We start from the raw sequence: 17,833 nt of genomic DNA, 5'->3' as shown, positions 1-17,833 counted from the left end.
TCATCCCAGATTCACCAAGTAGGAGGAATTCAAGCTATGATATGATGGAAAGATATCTGGGACAGTAGGATGGAGCATTTGTCTGAGATTGAGATGAGACTGGCCGAAGACATGACAGCTTTTAAGCCCCTGAAAACTCTGACAACCCTCATGTGCGCTGAGTCCTCTCCATCTGCATCCTTGATCCTGTCAATGCAAATGAAGGTCCTGAAAACCATGTTACTGTCTAATGACGACAGCCCCGCAGTGAGAGATGTCACAACAGCCATCTGAACTGATCTGCAGGAGAGGTAAACCGAGCCTGCCCTTCAGGATTACTCACCACTGCACTTGAATGCTGCCACATCCCCGAGGGGCCGTGATGGTCTCAGCACAGAGATTAGAAGCACTGAACACCAGGTATTATTGACAGTAGTTGTAGTAGTTGTAGTATTGATATTTTGCTGGTTACTATACATATACTGTGTATTTTTCTAACGCTGGCTTTACTGTCAGATTATATGACTGCTGTCTATATTTCTTCAGAGCCAAGCAGCAGGCAACACAGAGGTGGCCTGCTCCACAGAGACTAAAGCAGTGACAAGTCTGTGGACATAATGAAAGTGATGAACACTTTTATAAAGAGTCATGCACTGCATTCCCCTGGATGCCAATCCACTGGAATGGTGGAAAAAATCATGACCACTTTCCACCACAGGAGAATTTGTCACATCAAAAAGATCTCTGCAGTCCCTATCGAAAAAGCAGGATTGTTTTTTTCAGCTCAGAAGATAAGTCAAGTACAGTTCCATCATTGTTCACAGTTTAGAAAGATATGACCACATCTGATGGTTTTAGTTTCAATAAGGAGCTGTTTTTGTTTGATATTCTGCCAATACCACTCAAAGAATGTCTCGGTCCTGCCGAAATGTTCGTTTCTATAATGATTAGTCTTTTGCTGCTGGAAAGAATGACTAAAAAAATGACTCATTGTTGTTATCAATGTTCAAACTTAAAAAGAGAAGATAATATTTGATTATGTTTGTATTATTATAGAGCAGTTTTATTCTTTGATGTGCGGCGGAAAAAAAATCCAAGGTCTCTTACGGGTCAGATATCAGTCATTGTTAAGAAAAAGAGAAAAGCAACGATTAAAGGTTTCAATAAACACTTCTTTTTAAAATCAAGAACATTTTTCCAGCATTTCCATTTTTTTCTGTGTAGAAAATGTATCGAACCGCGACACTGATGTATCGAATCAGTCCAAACTCGGAATGTTTTGAATCAACACATATGCGATACTATAGAGATATGAGGTTCTTTTGCATCCCTGAAGCTTAGTTTTTGCTCATTCGAGGGGACTTCTTAAGACATAAGAGAGTAAATAAATAAATAAATAATCTAGAACATCTATTTATTATTAGTAGCATAATGAATAAATAACATATCTAGGCCTAGCTATCTGACTGTCTTCTCCAGCTGAAAGGATCTGTGGAGAACATTGAGCAGTATTTTTGATGAAAACAGCTGGCTGCCAGATGAAGGTTGAATGTGACCAGAGTGTATCCATTAACACCGGACAAAATATTCTGATGTCATGAAGAACCACACAGTTGGATGTGTAAATGTGTCTTCACATGTTCTCCACCTGATCCCACTTTCAAACAAAGTAACAGTGGTTAATTATTTAAAGCCCGTCTACCGGTAAATCTTTTCATTCTTCGTGCGAGGTTTGCAGTCTCAAACAAGCATGTGACCAAAAGAAAACACACACACACACACACACACACACACACACACACACACACACACACACACACACACACACACACACACACACACACACACACACACACACAGTGAGGGCCCCACCGAGTTTGACATCCAGTTGAGTGTGTGTTTTTAAGGTCATCACTTAAAAGATGATTCAGGCTAATCTCTACATCCCAGTGGCCTCCCACTATCTCTCTCGTTTCCTTATCCGGTTCTCTCTTTCGCCTTCTCCGTTTGCCCCCTTGGCGCCCATCGCCACCTTTATCTATTTCCTATCCCAGAGCTTGCTGTCCTATCTCTGGATCCCTCTACCTTGCGCTCCTCGCCCTTTATCGTTTCCCCTTTCTCCCTCGCCTCCCTCTGACTTCATTTCACTCTCACTCCATATTCTCAATTTTTTAATCATTCCTTATCTATCGCTCACAGGCCAAGGGGAAGGGGGTGGAGAGGGAATGGAGAGCACAGGGTTATGATGCCACACATTGTGATTGGTGCTGAAGCCATGGGAAAAAACCTTGCACTTGTCATCGGGACTCTCACTGCTTTAATTCCGACTTGTGAAAATTTCCTTTTTTTCTCTGACTTGTTTCAGAAAACTTGAACCAGTGTCAGTAAACCCTTAGATGCTGTATACATGTGACACAAAAGAGGTAGATTGCAGCTAGGCAGACAGCAGATGAGGATTGTCAATGTGTTGTGTTTGATCTGGGTTCTTCAGATTACCTCTTAAAAATAATTTGTTATGTGATGTATTGTAAAAATAGCTGGACCAGTTTCTTAAAGCCACACTATATAACAAAACATATTCCAACCACAGGGTGGCAGCATATCAGAAGACATCACTGGTCTTCCTCTGGTGTAAGACACAACACAGAGCGCTCTGACCTCTACTAATGTATAACAAATCTGTGGCAGGGTGCAGGATTGGGGCATGGTCTGCAGGGGAGAGAGGGAGTGCGGAGGAGTGTCGTACAGGTGACACGGCTGGAACAGCTGATGGTACACAGGTGGGTCTAATCACTCTCTGTGTATTTCAGTAGGTGTGCGGGCCCTGGAGACGGAGGAGGACCTAAGCAGAGCAGAGCAGAGCGCGAGCGAAGCCCTGCTGGAAGTGCTGGTGCACGTATTGCCTCCCAAAAGGACAATTAAGAACGTGAAAATAAAACGTTTCTGCACACATCCCTGTATCCGCTGTCCTGTCTGTGACCTCAGTAGCAGCGAGACCTGTTACAGTGGCGCCCAACGTGGGGCACTATAATGACGGCAGATCGCGGAGGGGAGATGGAGCGGACGGTGGCGTCCCTCGCCCAGATGTTGGCGGAGACGTCGACCCTGCTCCGGAGCCAGGCCGAGCGGCAGACCGCCACCCTGGATGCGCTGGCGGCTCAGCAGGCAGGCAGGGGGGGGTCGCCCGCCCGCTCCTTTCGCGGGGGTGGCGCTCCAGAAAATGACGGGGGCGGACGACCCCCTAGCATTCCTAGACACCTTTGAGGCGGTGGTGGAGGCCTGTGATTGGCCGGCGGCGGAGTGGGCGGTGCGCCTCCTGCCGCTCCTGTCAGGGGAGGCGCAGATGGCGGCTCTCGCCCTCCCAGCGGCAGCACGCGCCACCTACGCCCAGGTGCGGTGGGCGGTGATGGACCGGCTGGGGGCTGGGGGCCACCGGCAGGAGGCCATCACCCTCGCGCAGGACCACCTGGTGGTCCATCCGGCGGGAATGGGACCCGCAGCGCGTCCCATTCCTGCGCCGCGCCGGAGGTTCGCCGCGGCCGGGGGTCCGCCGACAAGGAATAATAATGCTTCTCCTTTTCTCCCTCCCCAGAGCTCGCACACGGTTCCGCCCGCGCCAACTGACCCGACGGGGGCCCCTCAAACGCCTGGGCAGGGCTGCTGGCGGTGCGGCCAGCCCGGACACATCAGGCGGGAGTGCCCGCTGATGGAGGTGGGCCAGGTGATCCGGGTGGCCGGTCCGCCAGCATCCTCCCCAGACTCAGGAGGGATGTACTGGGTGCCGGTAAGGATCCGTGGGGGTATACACTCTGCCTTGGTGAATTCTGGCTGCATGCAGTCGGTAATTCACCAAAGCCGGGTGCGACCCGAGGCTTTGATGAATGTGTCGTCCTGGGTGGAGGTTGTGTGTGTTCACGGTGATGTGCACAAGTACCCCGTGGTGCCAGTGGAAATTCGACACAAGGGGAAAAAGCATAGAGTAAAGGCCGCGGTTAGCTCCCGCCTTTTGCATCCTCTGATTTTGGGACACGATTGGCCGGGGTTCGGAAATTTGGTGAGTCAGTGTGTGGGGATGCAATCACGGCAGCCAGGGACATGCGGTATGTGCGCTGTGCTCAGTGGTGACGCAAGGTTGTCCGACGCTGCAGACGGAGAGGGAGAGGGACCCGCGGAGGCTCCGGCGGAGGCTCGGCGGGACCCGCTGCACTCTATGGAAGATTTTCCAATCGAGCAGTCTCATGATGATACTCTACGCTCAGCCTTCGACCAAGTGATACGAATTGATGGTCACAAGGTGCGCACTGATGCAGCGCTCACATATCCGCACTTTGCATTGGATAGGGACAGGTTATATCGAGTGAGCCGTGACACTAAATCTGGCCGAATTATTACCCCTGTTGTTGGTACCAAAGAACCGCCGGGAAATGGTTTTCCAGGCGGCTCATTACAACCCGATGGCTGGTCACATGGGGTGCGACAAGACCCTGGCCCGCATAATGGACCGATTTTATTGGCCTGGCATTTGGGGGGATGTGCGCCGCTGGTGCGCCTCCTGTCCCGAATGCCAGCTAGTTAATTCCCCGGCTGTGCCAAAAAGCACCTTTGCAGCCGTTGCCATTAATGGAGGTTCCATTTGAGCGGGTCGTCATGGACCTCATCGGTCCATTTCAGCGGAGCACACGGGGATATCGCTTTGTACTAGTCCTGACGGATTATGCAACACGTTATCCAGAAGCAGTGCCGCTGCGCACCATCTCGGCAATGAGTGTGGCGCGGGCGCTGCTTCAGGTCATCTCCTGCGTCGGGATCCCGAAAGAGATTCTGACGGACCAGGGCACTCAGTTTATGTCACAAACACTGAGGAAACTTTACGGATTGCTGGGCATTACGTCGGTTAGGACCTCCGTTTATCATCCCCAGACGGATGGTTTATGTGAGCGTTTTAACCGGACGCTTAAGGCCATGATCCGTAAGTTCATTCACGAGGACGCTCGGAATTGGGATAGGTGGCTTGATCCTCTGCTGTTTGCAGTGCGTGAGGTTCCCCAGGCCTCTACAGGGTTTTCCCCCTTTGAGCTGCTGTTTGGCAGAACACTGCGTGGGGTTTTGGACCTGGTTAAGGAAAACTGGGAGGATGGTACAAGCCCCAGTAAAAATGAGGTTCAGCACGTCTTGGAGCTGAGAGCCAAACTCCATACACTGGGGAGGCTATCACGGGAGAATTTGCTCTCAGCCCAGGAGCGGCAACAACGGCTGTACAACAGAGGAGCCAGGCTGAGAAATTTCACTCCGGGAGATAAAGTGCTTGTATTGCTGCCCACTTCTAGCTCCAAATTACTCGCCAAGTGGCAAGGGCCCTTCGTGGTCACACGGCGAGTGGGGGACGTGGACTATGAGGTGGTGCGTCCTGACAGGGGTGGAGCGACACAGATGTATCACGTCAACCTCCTTAAAGCATGGAGGGAGGCGGTGCCGGTCTCTCTGGTGACGCAGGTAAGAGAGAGAGATGAGTTGGGGCCTGAGGTGTCAAACTCGGCGAATCCAGCCTCGCTCGCTTGTGGGGACCAGCTCTCCGCGTCCCAGAGGGCAGACCTGGCCTCGTTGCAACAGCGGTTTGCTGATGTGTTCTCTCCCTTACCAGGACGCACAAACATCATAGAGCACCAGATTGTGACACGCCCGGGGGTGACGGTGCGCTCACGTCCCCATCGTCTGCCTGAACACAAACGCAAAGTGGTGAAGGCCGAATTGGACGCCATGCTGGCAATGGGGGTAATAGAAGAGTCCCACAGTGGCTGGTCTAGCCCCATCGTTCTTGTGCGCAAGAAAGACGTGTCTATACGCTTCTGTGTGGACTATCGCAAGGTGAATGAGGTGTCACGTTTTGACGCGTACCCGATGCCTCGGGTCGACGAGCTCCTGGATCGGCTGGGCACGGCTCGCTTTTTCACGACACTGGATTTGACCAAGGGCTACTGGCAGATTCCCATGTCTCCAGAGTCTAAGGAGATTATGGCTTTCTCCACTCCGTACGGTTTGTACCAATTTCGTACACTTCCGTTCGGGTTGTTCGGGGCCCCTGCCACGTTTCAGCGTCTCATGGACAGAGTGCTGCGCCCGCATGCTGTGTATGCTGCCGCCTATCTAGATGACGTCATCATCTATAGTGACAGCTGGGCGGAGCATGTGCGGCAGGTGGGTGCAGTGCTCAGTTCGCTGAGACAGGCGGGGCTCACGGCCAACCCGAAGAAGTGTGTGGTTGGACGGAGGGAGGTACGGTATCTGGGGTACCACTTGGGAGGCGGGCAGGTGCGTCCCCAGGTAGATAAGACAGCTGCGATTGTGGCCTGCCCAAGACCCAAGACCAAAAGGGAGGTTAGGCAGTTCTTGGGGCTGGTGGGGTATTATCGGCGGTTCATTCCGGGTTTTGCTGACCTGTCCAGCCCCCTGACTGACCTGACCCGAAAGGGTGCCTCAGATCCGGTCCAGTGGACGGAGCAGTGCCAGCAGGTGTTTGAGAGGGTGAAACAGGCCCTCTGTGGGGAGCCGCTCCTTTATACTCCTGACTTTTCTCTCCCTTTTGTTCTGCAGACTGATGCCTCGAACAGAGGGCTGGGGGCCGTTTTGTCCCAGCAGGTGGAGGGGATGGACCGCCCCGTGCTATACATCAGCCGCAAGCTGTCGGAGAGGGAGGGGCGGTATAGCACGGTGGAGAAGGAGTGCCTCGCCATTCGGTGGGCGGTCGGGTCCCTGCGCTCCTCCTGGGACGCCCATTCACCCTCTGGTCGGATCATGCTCCCCTCCAGTGGCTCCATCGCATGAAAGATACCAATGGGCGGATCACACGTTGGTATCTGGCTTTACAGCCCTTTAATTTCAGTGGTTCACAGGCCGGGGGCTCAGATGGCGGTCCCTGACTTCCTCTCCCGCTCGGGGGGGGGGGGTTGGCTAGGCCGGACGGTCCGCGGCCTGAGTCGGGCGATGGGGGTATGTGGCAGGGTGCAGGATTGGGGCAGGGTCTGCAGGGTAGAGAGGGAGTGCGGAGGAGTGTCGCACAGGTGACGCGGCTGGAACAGCTGATGGTACACAGGTGGGTCTAATCACTCTCTGTGTATTTCAGTAGGTGTGCGGGCCCTGGAGACGGAGGAGGACCTAAGCAGAGCAGAGCGCGAGCGAAGCCCTGCTGGAAGTGCTGGTGCACGTATTGCCTCCCAAAAGGAGAATTAAGCACACATCCCTGTATCTGCTGTCCTGTCTGTGACCCCCGTAGCAGCGAGACCTGTTACAAAATCAAAACCCAAAATCTGAGAATCTAAACCCAGAATCTGTGACCAAGAAATAAACATTTCTAACACAGTGATGTTCTGGGTTACACTTTTCTCACCATCAGTTTTTCAACATCACCATTTTTGAACCATCTTTCTCAGCTGATTGCTTGGTTACAGATTCTGGGTCTTGGCAAAGTTGTATGACGGTGTTGTCAGTGCCTGTTTTAGTCAAGACAGGAGTTCCACTGTACATGCCTCCATGTGGTTAGAAGTGGCATTGCTATATACAGGGTTTTAATGAAATGTAAATAAAGAAGACAGGACAATATAAGCAGCTGGCCCTTCTGGATCTGTAAATCTGCAGAGGGTGAGTATCACAGGGTCAAACACAGCAGATACAAGTCCCATACATACAGTACATGGAATATTTTTGTAATGTTGCTCAAACAGTATGCTACACTGTGTACTAACATGCACATGTTCCAATACAATAAAAGGGTAATAAAAGAATAAACGAGACATGGAAGTAACAGGGCTTAACTTTCTTCTTTGGTTACTTTACCTGAGTCACCACTGTTATACGTTTAAATGAACCAAACTTTCCTAGTGATGTGTCTAATCTTTTCCCTTCATTACAAGAGCTTAAAGCTGCACCATTGATGGCCCTAAAGAGTTTAACTGAAAACAAGAAGGTGAGTCTCTCACCACATCTTATATGTCAATAAGATGGCGACAATTGAGTGCATGAAGTGTTCAGTGTTCCACACTTAATCTTCTGACCGTTGTGAGTGCAGCATCGGGGTACTATCAGTCTACGTCACAAAGACATACTTGTTAATGTGAACAAACGCATGCATTCAAAATGATTAAGCAAAAGTGCACGAAAGGTGTGATTTGGAAGCTGAAGTTGAAGCAAAAACGTATGATGCAGTAAAAGGGATGAAGTTAAAACTACTGTAAACCCAGCAGAAGGTAAAACCTAATGGAAGTCAGTCACTGGAAAAGCAGAATGCATTAGGTGGCAACTCGTGTCCAACCCAGCCAACCACTACATCCAGAAGAAACAGAACAGTGTTGGGAACAGTGTTGACCTGGATATATCTGATATGCCCACTTCATGCAGAAATGTTGTATACTGATCTGGTTTTCTTTGCAAGTTACCGTCACATATTTTAGCCTCTATAGCTACCAAAGAAGTGATAACGATGCAAGATCAACTAAAAGACCTCAAGAACTAAACAAAAAGTCAGAACAAAATGATATATATCATTTTATAATTTGGTTTGTATGTATATGATTGAACTTCTCCCCCAAAATAAAGCCTCTGGTATACAAACTTTGCAAGTTGTTTTTTTTTGTAGTTTTGAATCTGGATTTGAATCTAAGATAGTTTTGAGTTGTTGCCTTAATCTAGCGCCTGTGCTCCTGCTTCCCACCAGTTCTTGTCCTGGTGGAACAGATCTGAACAGCTCTGTGTCCACAGCTCAAGGCAGCCGCCAGCTCTGAAGTCGTGGATCAGTCTGGCTGGTCTCAGCACACTGAAGCACAGCACAATATTCGCCCACGACTGGAGAAATGACAAAGACTGCAGGAGGGAAGTTCATTTCGTGTCCTAAAGTCTGGATGTGATAGTAGCCTTAAGTGTGGAGGCAAATTGTGTAAGGTTTGCCCTCTGAGAAGAGCAACACACAGCCCTGCTTTCATGTCTATCAGCACACATCAGCTGTGTCTAAAGGATGAAGGTTGGAAACACACCAGGGACTCCTGTGGCTACCTGCTGTTTCCGTAGAAACACGGCCTGCATGGCAGCTCTACCTCGACACAGCTGGACATCTGTGTGTGTGTACTCATGCGTTCTCTCAGCTGCCTTTTTACGTGCACTGCAGCTGTAATTTGCTTGGCAATGTTAACATTTTTGAGATTGCAGCATATGACTAGAAGTGGGAGGCGGACTGTTTCAAGAGAGGCATGCTGCCATGCTCTTTCTGGCGAGATAGATAAATAATACATGAGTGATGTTCTAACTGACATCAAAATACAAAGATAGTCCATCGCTTTCCGGTCTGCTCTCACGCTGCAGGTGTTCCTTGTTTTTTTCCATCTTTTAAACCCATCATTTGTATTGCTCATCTAAATATCTAAGGTAGGGCTGGGCGATTTTGGACAAAAAAAAAATCCCGATTTTTTTTCTCTGAAAACACGATTTTCGATTTCGATTTCGATTTTTTTGGTAAAACTACAAAAGACAATGGAATAAATTGTTTCAAATATTTCATAATTTTATCTTTATTTTTAAAGAAAAATAGCAAACAAATTTCCCAATTTTATTGGGAATGAAGTGCAATTGAAAGATACTGTAAATCCTCCTTGAGTTTAGTAAAGTGACAACATTTACAATTTTCTTGACCAAACAAAGATGACTAGACGAGCTCCGTCTGTAATACAGCCAGCTGCAAAAAAGGAAAATCGATTTTCCGATTTTCCTTTTTTTAACATCGATTGTGATTAATAAATCCGATTTAGATTTAAAATCGATTAATCGCACAGCCCTAATCTAAGGGTTTGTACACACAGCTACGGAAAATACAGATCAAGAATTTGAAAGTTACAACGATGAATAACTTTGATGGAAAGTATCCCCTGATAAAAATTAATTTTACAGCACAATATTTCCCATCGTGAGTTGGCCAATGGATAAATATACTATTGTTCTGACAAATACTTGATACGTAGGCGCATACATACCTGTAGATAGTGGAGGGTCCTCTCCTTCAACTTGCTCTCCATGGGCACCAGGGCTTTTTCATAAGCTCCTCCTCTGGTGGAGGGATACACCTCTCTGGCCTGACTCACTGTCATGGCTGACCAGGTGCTCCTCTTCAGGGAGTGACCGTGATGCCCGTGGTGTGCAGCTCCTTCACTCCCAGCGAGAGCAATGGTGGTGCAGGCCACGCACTCGCCAGAGCCGGAGCCAGGTCCAGGTCCAGGTCCAGGTCCTGGTCCATGTCCAGGTCCTGGTCCATGTCCAGGTCCTGGTCCTGGTCCATGTCCAGGTCCTGATCCATGTCCAGGTCCTGATCCATGTCCAGGTCCTGGTCCATGTCCAGGTCCACCACCTCGGTCTTTAGGCTTTTTCATGGTGAGCTCCTGAATGGCAGCATCAAGGCTCTCGTGCCCGCTGGGATACCCCCTCCTACCGGCGCTGACTAAGTAGCTGCTGTCACTGTCCAGGTTGTCGTCAGAGCTCCACCAGCCCGCAGTCCTGCTGCGGTGGCGTCTGCCTGACTCATGCCTCGAGTCTCCACTTTTGCTCCGCTCTCGGGATTTGCTCCTCCTGGTGGAGCGAGACTGGTGGCCTGAGTAATGGCCTTCCTCCCCCCCGCTCCGGTGCCCACCCCCCCTCTCACCTCGGTAGTCCCCTCCGCCTCTTGTGCCGTTGAACTCCCGTTTGGACGGTGCTTCCAGGGAGTGGGACTTGGCAAAGAGGCGCTGCACGGAGTTGACCAAGTGACGGATCCGTGAGGGGCTCTCGCTGCGTGGCTCGGCCCCCCCACTAGCGGTACGCTGGTACTGCAGTGTGTGGAAGCCGTCGGAGTGGAAGGGCACCTGCTTCTCAAACTGGTCCATCAGGTTCGGGGGAATGCGGTGCATCTTCCCTCCGTGTCCCGAAGTCAGGCACTCTTCGCAAGAGTCAAAGGAATGGAGAGGTGGGTGCTGGCTGGGGTGGGAGCGGGGGAAGGTGCCCCCCCCAGAGTGGCTGTGGGAGTGTGAGCGTGTGTGAGAGTGGGAGTGATGCCTCTCCAGCGCCAGAGCATCAGCCGCTCCTCCCGGAGGGTAGTAGTGGCTGTCGCTGTGACCCTGGTAGTATTCTCTGCCCAGGCCGTCACAGTCCTCGGGGCCACAGTGGCAGGAGCCTCCTCCGCCACCACCGGAGGAATGCTGAGACATGCTACGGCTGACATGGTACCCTTTCATAGGCGCCGGGGCGTGGTGGGCCGTCCGGGCCGAAAGGGGGCGCTGTGGGCGTGACAGGGCTGCACCGGTCTCACCTGGTGGAAAGAGGGAAATCATTATTTAAAACCTTGTAAACACACAGTACTCATGAATGCAAATAGTCACTACATAACCCCAGATCCTGGTGACATATGATTTGACAGAACTGTTAGATAACAAGGGCATGGGCTGCTCGGTGGCGCAGTGGGTTAAGCGGCGGCTCATATACTGAGGCTACAGTCCTCCTCCTGCAGCGGTCGCAGGTTCGAATCCAGCCCGCGCACCTTTGCTGCGTGTCTCCCCCGTTCTCTCTCTCTACCCCTTTCCAGTCTGCATCTCCAATAAAGGGCCACTAGAGCCCAAAAAAAAAGGGCAAGGGCATAAAAAAAAACACTCTTGATATAATCTATAGATTCAAAATCTGCCTAGCAAGAACTCTAACTTTTTTAAAACTTCACTTGTTACAAACCTCCTTGTCCTCCATGAATTGAACCCATGAATTGATCGAGAAACCTTTTTTATTGATATTATACTTCATTTTCTCTCATTCAGAGACAAATAGTGCAGGAGTGAACATTCACCCCCAAAGGCTGTAATAAGTAATCGCCGACAGATTTTTTCTTCACATTCATTTCAAAAACTGCTTTGGAAATAAATCAAGGATATTAACCTCTATGTCTACCTGCTCAGAGCACTTCTCAAAGCTTTGCATAGTCTCTGACTCCAGACTGTTGTTAATGTTTTAATCAGACTTGCAGGGGATTCTCTGGGCGCTCTGGTCATTTACAGATGAGGTGTTTTTATTGATCTTAACGCAGATGAGATAATAGTGTATTATATCGCTGTGTGAATGAATTCATAATTAAAAATATCTGCAAGCCTTCACAGAGTGGCACCGCTCCTTTAGGACCAAATCTGGCTCTGAAGCGCAACATAACAACTTTTACAAAGTACTTTGAATGGGACTAATCATATTTACTTGAAGTAACTTCCACTAAAAGGTTTTCTGTGTCTACCTTTAATAAACCAGTTAGCATGAAGAGAGCAAACAAATTAAAAAAACAACAAAATTTCTCCAACATTACTGGTTGGAACAGGATTAAACAGTAATACAATAATCCTTTGATGAATATTACAATACATTCTGTTATAGTTTGTCCCTGTAGCTATTTTTGCATCTATTCATATGGAAAAACTGTGAAAATATTGTCTGTGCACAAAAAGGAATAGATCATATGTCAAGACTGTTTCAGGTTTAGCTGTAAGAACGCATTAGTATTCATTAAAATGTAAACGTTAGTATTTTTTTTCTGACACAGTGCCAAATTTCAACAGGACCAGCTTTGACTAATAAACTGTAGGCCGAGCTCTCGCAAGTGTATCATGTGCACAATGACAGCCTTACGCACTCCTAGCATTGCATGCTTTTGATCTGAAAGGTTCAATATGTCAGGAAAACTCAGAGTTATGAATTTACAATATAGCTGCAAGGGACTCAAACAATGATATCAGAGAGAGCAACGATCACAGGGAAACCACAATCGTGTGCCCTGGAGATTTTGCCAGTTCATGACAGGAGCCACTCAAACCTTAAACAATCTTGCATGCTCATGCTTAGATGATTCATAATCTCCAATAAGCCCAACATTCACACAGTGTACCCTGAGATTCTCCAAAACCCCAAAAAATAAGTAGTGAATGGAATAATCTTCTCAAAGAAAAGATAATACAAGATTCAAGAACATTATTAGACTTCAAATAGAACGTGACATAACGTAAACCTTATCATCTCCCCTTTTTGACTTCCATAAATAATGTAATGAAATGTGCAAACAGGAAGTAGACTTCTAGGATTGAATTTTCTTCAGCACATAGGCAACAAATCAGAATACATTCTAATTGTGGTAATAATGTATTTTATTAGAGTGACATGAAATACTCTGGCTGTAAAGACATCCTCTATTAACCATCTCCTCGCTAACTATATAATGACTCGTGGGCAAACAACTAGTTCATAATGCCTACAAGCATTTCCCTTCATTACTAAATTGAATTAAACTGGGATAAAAACACTTGATTAGAGCTCAGTTCGAGATTCTGCGTGGCTGGATGAGATCCACTGGGTTCCTGCAGGCATATTTGCATTTATGTTCGCCGGCTTTCACTTAAATATGAGGTATGAGCAACAGATGCTTGAGATAATCGTTAAATAAAGCGTGGCCTGTTTGCCTTGATTGGGTGGATGAGAGCCGCCACCCAGAAAGCTCACCCACATCTAGCTGTGTCATCGGTGTAGCTGTGACGACGCGCCTCTCCAAGTCAAATTCTAGCGTGAACAGATTTCAGACAGCCGTGGCAACTGGCTGGACTGGGCCATCGTTCCTTAAGAGGCTGTGCAGTTTCTAAAAATCATGAATTTATATTCTTTGTAGCATGTTGAAAACATTTCAAAACAAAAAGACCATGTTGGTATCTATTATGATTCCCCCTCTTTGAATATGCTATTATATTTGATATTTGTTTATTTACATGATAGGTTATCAAAAATCAGAACTTTTTTTGCCTGTTTTTCAGGGATCCACTAAAATAATCAAATTTCCTAAAAAACCTTTTTCTTTGACGATGGTAGAATGCATTTGTAAGGACGACTCAGGAAAAGAAAACGGTGCTGTGAGGGAATCCAGTCACACTTTAATTAATCGAGTTATTTTGTCATTTCAACCTCTCTCTTTCAGCTAAAGACAGTTGGGATAGGCTCCAGCAGACCCTAAATAGGAATAGATGGGTAATGCCCGGGTGAATGTCCCTATTTAAGTGTCTTCAAAAAGTTGTTAGACGATTAATGTTGTCGTCAGAAAGGACCTCCTGTAGCAGTTTGTGCTGCAGGGGATCTGAAGAATCCTCTGATTGAAGCCTCTGTTGATGGATGGCTGTCTTGTTAAGGGATGCTTCCTGTTGTCCATTACTATTCACCATTTTATGAACCATCCTTATTTCCACAATCAGTTCTTAAAGGGATTGTGACATGAAAAACACATTTTTCTTGATTTTTTGTGTTTAGTTGGGTGTCTTGACATCAATTACACCCAAAAAAACCGAACTTTTAACATTCAGTGTATTGTGTGCTTTCCGGGAATTTCCACATAATTATGGAAAAAGGGAGGAGGAGCGGGGCAATGATTGACAGGAAAGGGGGAAAAGGAAGCGTTTTTCACTGCGCAAAAAACACCGTCATAAAAAAAGCCAGGCATGGAGTACTGGAGTGAAGTTTTTCTTGTTACACCCTTTTAGACACATTTGAGGGATATTGGCCAAGACTTTTAATAGTGTTAAAAGCATGTTAAAAATGATGTCACAATACCTTTAAGGCCCCAAAACTGAGCCAGCCATCTTTATTAGTTTGTTCAGTTTTTAAGTCACTGGCTCTGATGCCGCTCCCCCAACAGATGACTGCGGATGTGTTTGCGATCTCCACAACAGACTTATAGAAGATTTACAACATCATGTGGAAACACTGACGGACCGAGCTTCCTCAAGAAGAACAGTCAGACCTGTCCCTTCTTGGGTATCACCTTTGCGACTCCAGTCTGGCGTCTAGGTGAGCACTGAGGTATTTATACTCCTCCACCACCTAAAATATTTTCTCCACACTTATTCCTGCTCCTCCTAAAATGAACATCCTCTGTCGTTTTTATGTTCAAGGTGGGATGATTGTTCTCACACCGTGCCACAAAAGCGGCCCACCAGAGTATTTCTACACATGACAGGACTGACGTGCACTGGAAGTCTGAGGTGGACAGCGTGAAGAGGAATGGTGAGAGGACAGTCCCCCGTGGTGTTCCTGTACCTGGTCAGACACATTCACTTTCACAAACTGTGGTCTGTTTGTCAGGTAGTCAGTATTCCAGGTGATTGTTCGGGCAGCCACCTGTGTCTTCCGCAGTTTCTTACATAGTAGACAAGACTGAATTGTGATAAATTAACTGGAGAAATAAAACAACATGATCGTTGTTATGGAAAACGTGCATTAAAATATGTGTTGATGAGACTGAAATAGAGATGACCAAATTGAGAGAAAGAGAGCTTTTCTTTTATAGAAAAGCCAGAGAAGGCAGATATATAAGTTATTGGCTGAAGGACAGTTTCTTCAGACAGGCTGGCAACTAGTCTGTCATGGCAAAAAATAACAAGCAGCTCTGGGAGGTCATAGCCCCTCCTGAAAGACCCGGGAGGCCTCAGCAATAAAGAACGTCAAATTAAAACACAGGGATGAAATAGAATAATAAAAAAATGCATTTTCTCTTATTAATCCTTACAACACTAACTGGATTGTCAAGAATACAGTGTGTTTGTTGAAGGAGGTGTATTATAATGTTTTCAACTCCAACCTCGCAACATTGATTTAAGTTTTTCACAAATTGAATAATAAAAGACATTGAATGTGTCCAAGAGTTATTTCAATCCTAGTTTGAGCAGTTTAATTATAGTGGCTTCTGAACTGGTTCGGGTCTAAGACCTGTTCTCCTCTAAAATGCGGTGGGCCGGTTCTTTGGTCCTGCTGCGATTCAGAAACTAACTTCAGCATCGTGTCTTTTCCGCTTGTAAGATTCAGAAAAGAATTTTGATGTTAGCACAGATCGCTCCTGCTCCAATTTGAAGTGGGAGAGTTAAACTCACCAAAAGGATCAAAGACATTTTAAACAGATATGGTGGTGTTTCTCGTTTAAGCAGCTCTTTTCAAGGGCAGATAAATGACTAATATTTTAATACCAATCTGTGAACTGAGCCTGAGGAGTGACGTCTGTGACTCACGTGAAGGAAAAAAAAAAAGAAGGTAAATCCGGATTGCGCTGTAGAGTACTAATAGTTTTAATCAGAGTGCTCGCGTCACATGACGACCCTAAAATCGCTCAGATTGCGATTTCAAAATCGCATTTTATGATATTGCCACATTATCCCAAATGCGATTAATCACCTGTAGTCCTGTCCTGGTTCAGTGTATTCAGCCGTCTCTTTACATGACTGCTAGAGACAAACAAGCTGGAGGAAGCGGTGGAGGAGGCACCAACTTCCCCCAGTCTCACTGGAGACAACAAAGGAGCAGGAGATGAAAGACGACACAGCTGAGGTGCAACAGGGAAGCGGTGGGTCAAGAAAGGGTGAGAGGCATGTTTGGCAGGCTGCAGGAAGGTAAGTTGCTGAGCTTGTTTCTGAGCCGAACCTGCTGAAGAACATGTCCACTTAATTGCATCTGTCCGAACTTCCCCCTGTTTGATTCACCTGCTTGAAGTCTGTGATGGTTTTCATCCCGGTTCAACTAGTGCTTGCTCTCCAGTTTGTTTCCCCCCCAGTATACCTCCCTCTTCTCTCTACTCTCAACTTAATGATGTACTGTCCTCAGTAAGTCTCTGTCTGAATGAAACTGGTTTGAAAAATGATTCAAAAACCATATGGGAGTACGTTCTCAAGGCAGCTGAGAAATAAAATCTCTTCAGCAAGACCCCTTTAGACAAATAAAATATGAATTAAAGCTGCAAGCAGCGATGAACGGGCCCTTGCACGTGCAATTTGCACCAATTAAGGTCAAGGACTCAAAACTAAGTCCGATGATACCACCCACGACTCTTTATGTCAAACCATTCAAAAGTTATGGCAGAAAATAGGAACTATGAAATATCGACCAATCAGAAGAAGGGGCGGGGCTAATTTGCACCAAGGTCAATTACTCACAACCGAGTCCGATGACACCACCCACATGTCTTTATCAACACCCTTTCAAAAGTTATGGCAGAGAAAAGTTTTCTAGGGGGCGCTATTGAGCCATTAGGCCACGCCCATTAATGCAAACCATGAAATATCAAATTTATCGCCAGGCCTGGCTTGCATGCAAAATTTGGTGACTTTTGGGGAACTATCAAATATAGACCAATCAGATGAAGGGGGGGTGCGCTTTTTGGCGTCTAGCGTTTCCACGGTAACGCTTTTGACTGAGAAAAGTAATGCGTGTTGTCGCAGGATGGAGACGCACATTTTGATGTATAACACACCTGGGTGCACGTTACGGTGTGTACCGATTTTTGTGCATGTACGTCAAACCGTATTGTGGGGCTTGAGGCACAAAGTTTTCTAGGGGGCGCTGTTGAGCCATTTTTCCACGCCCATTAATGCAAACCATTAAATATCAAATTTTTCGCCAGGCCTGGCTTGCGTGCAAAATTTGGTGACTTTTGGGGCACGTTTAGGGGGGCAAAAAGGCCCTCCTTTCGTCAGAAGAAAGAAAGAATAAATTAAAGCTGCAAGCAGCGATGAACGGGCCCTCGCACTCACGTCCACCGCCCCCCATAAGCATATCAGAAATGACACCCCCCACGACTCTCTATGTCAAACCATTCAAAAGTTATGGCAGAAAATCGGGACAACCAATCAGAAGAAGGGGCGGGGTTAATTAAGGCCAACGAAGCTTAAGGACTCATTACAGAGTCCCATGACACCACCCACAACTTCCTATGTCAAACCATTCAAAAGTTATGGCAGATAAAAGTATTCTAGGGGGCGCTGTTGAGCCGTTAGGCCACGCCCATTAACGCAAACCA

The 17,833-nt window shown here is 47.2% G+C and overlaps 1 protein-coding gene across 1 annotated transcript in view; it reads right to left on the bottom strand.

Moving 5' to 3' along the window:
* The window catches only part of dlgap3 (discs, large (Drosophila) homolog-associated protein 3), a 176,850-nt gene that overhangs the window by 15,828 nt on the left and 143,189 nt on the right, over nt 1–17,833 (bottom strand). Inside the window, exons 3-4 of the mRNA XM_061741000.1 lie at nt 10,355–11,296; nt 9,993–10,216 (exon numbers count right to left, since the gene is read on the bottom strand). Coding sequence (XP_061596984.1) covers nt 9,993–10,216; nt 10,355–11,222 — 1,092 coding nt within the window. The 5' untranslated portion in view covers nt 11,223–11,296. The remainder of the gene's footprint in view (nt 1–9,992; nt 10,217–10,354; nt 11,297–17,833) is intronic.

This window comes from Cololabis saira, chromosome 15, assembly GCF_033807715.1.
Source record: "Cololabis saira isolate AMF1-May2022 chromosome 15, fColSai1.1, whole genome shotgun sequence".
In the NCBI taxonomy this organism is placed as follows: Eukaryota; Metazoa; Chordata; class Actinopteri; order Beloniformes; family Belonidae; genus Cololabis; species Cololabis saira.
Note: the sequence above shows the minus strand (reverse complement) of the source record. Positions and strands in the feature narration are given on the sequence as shown.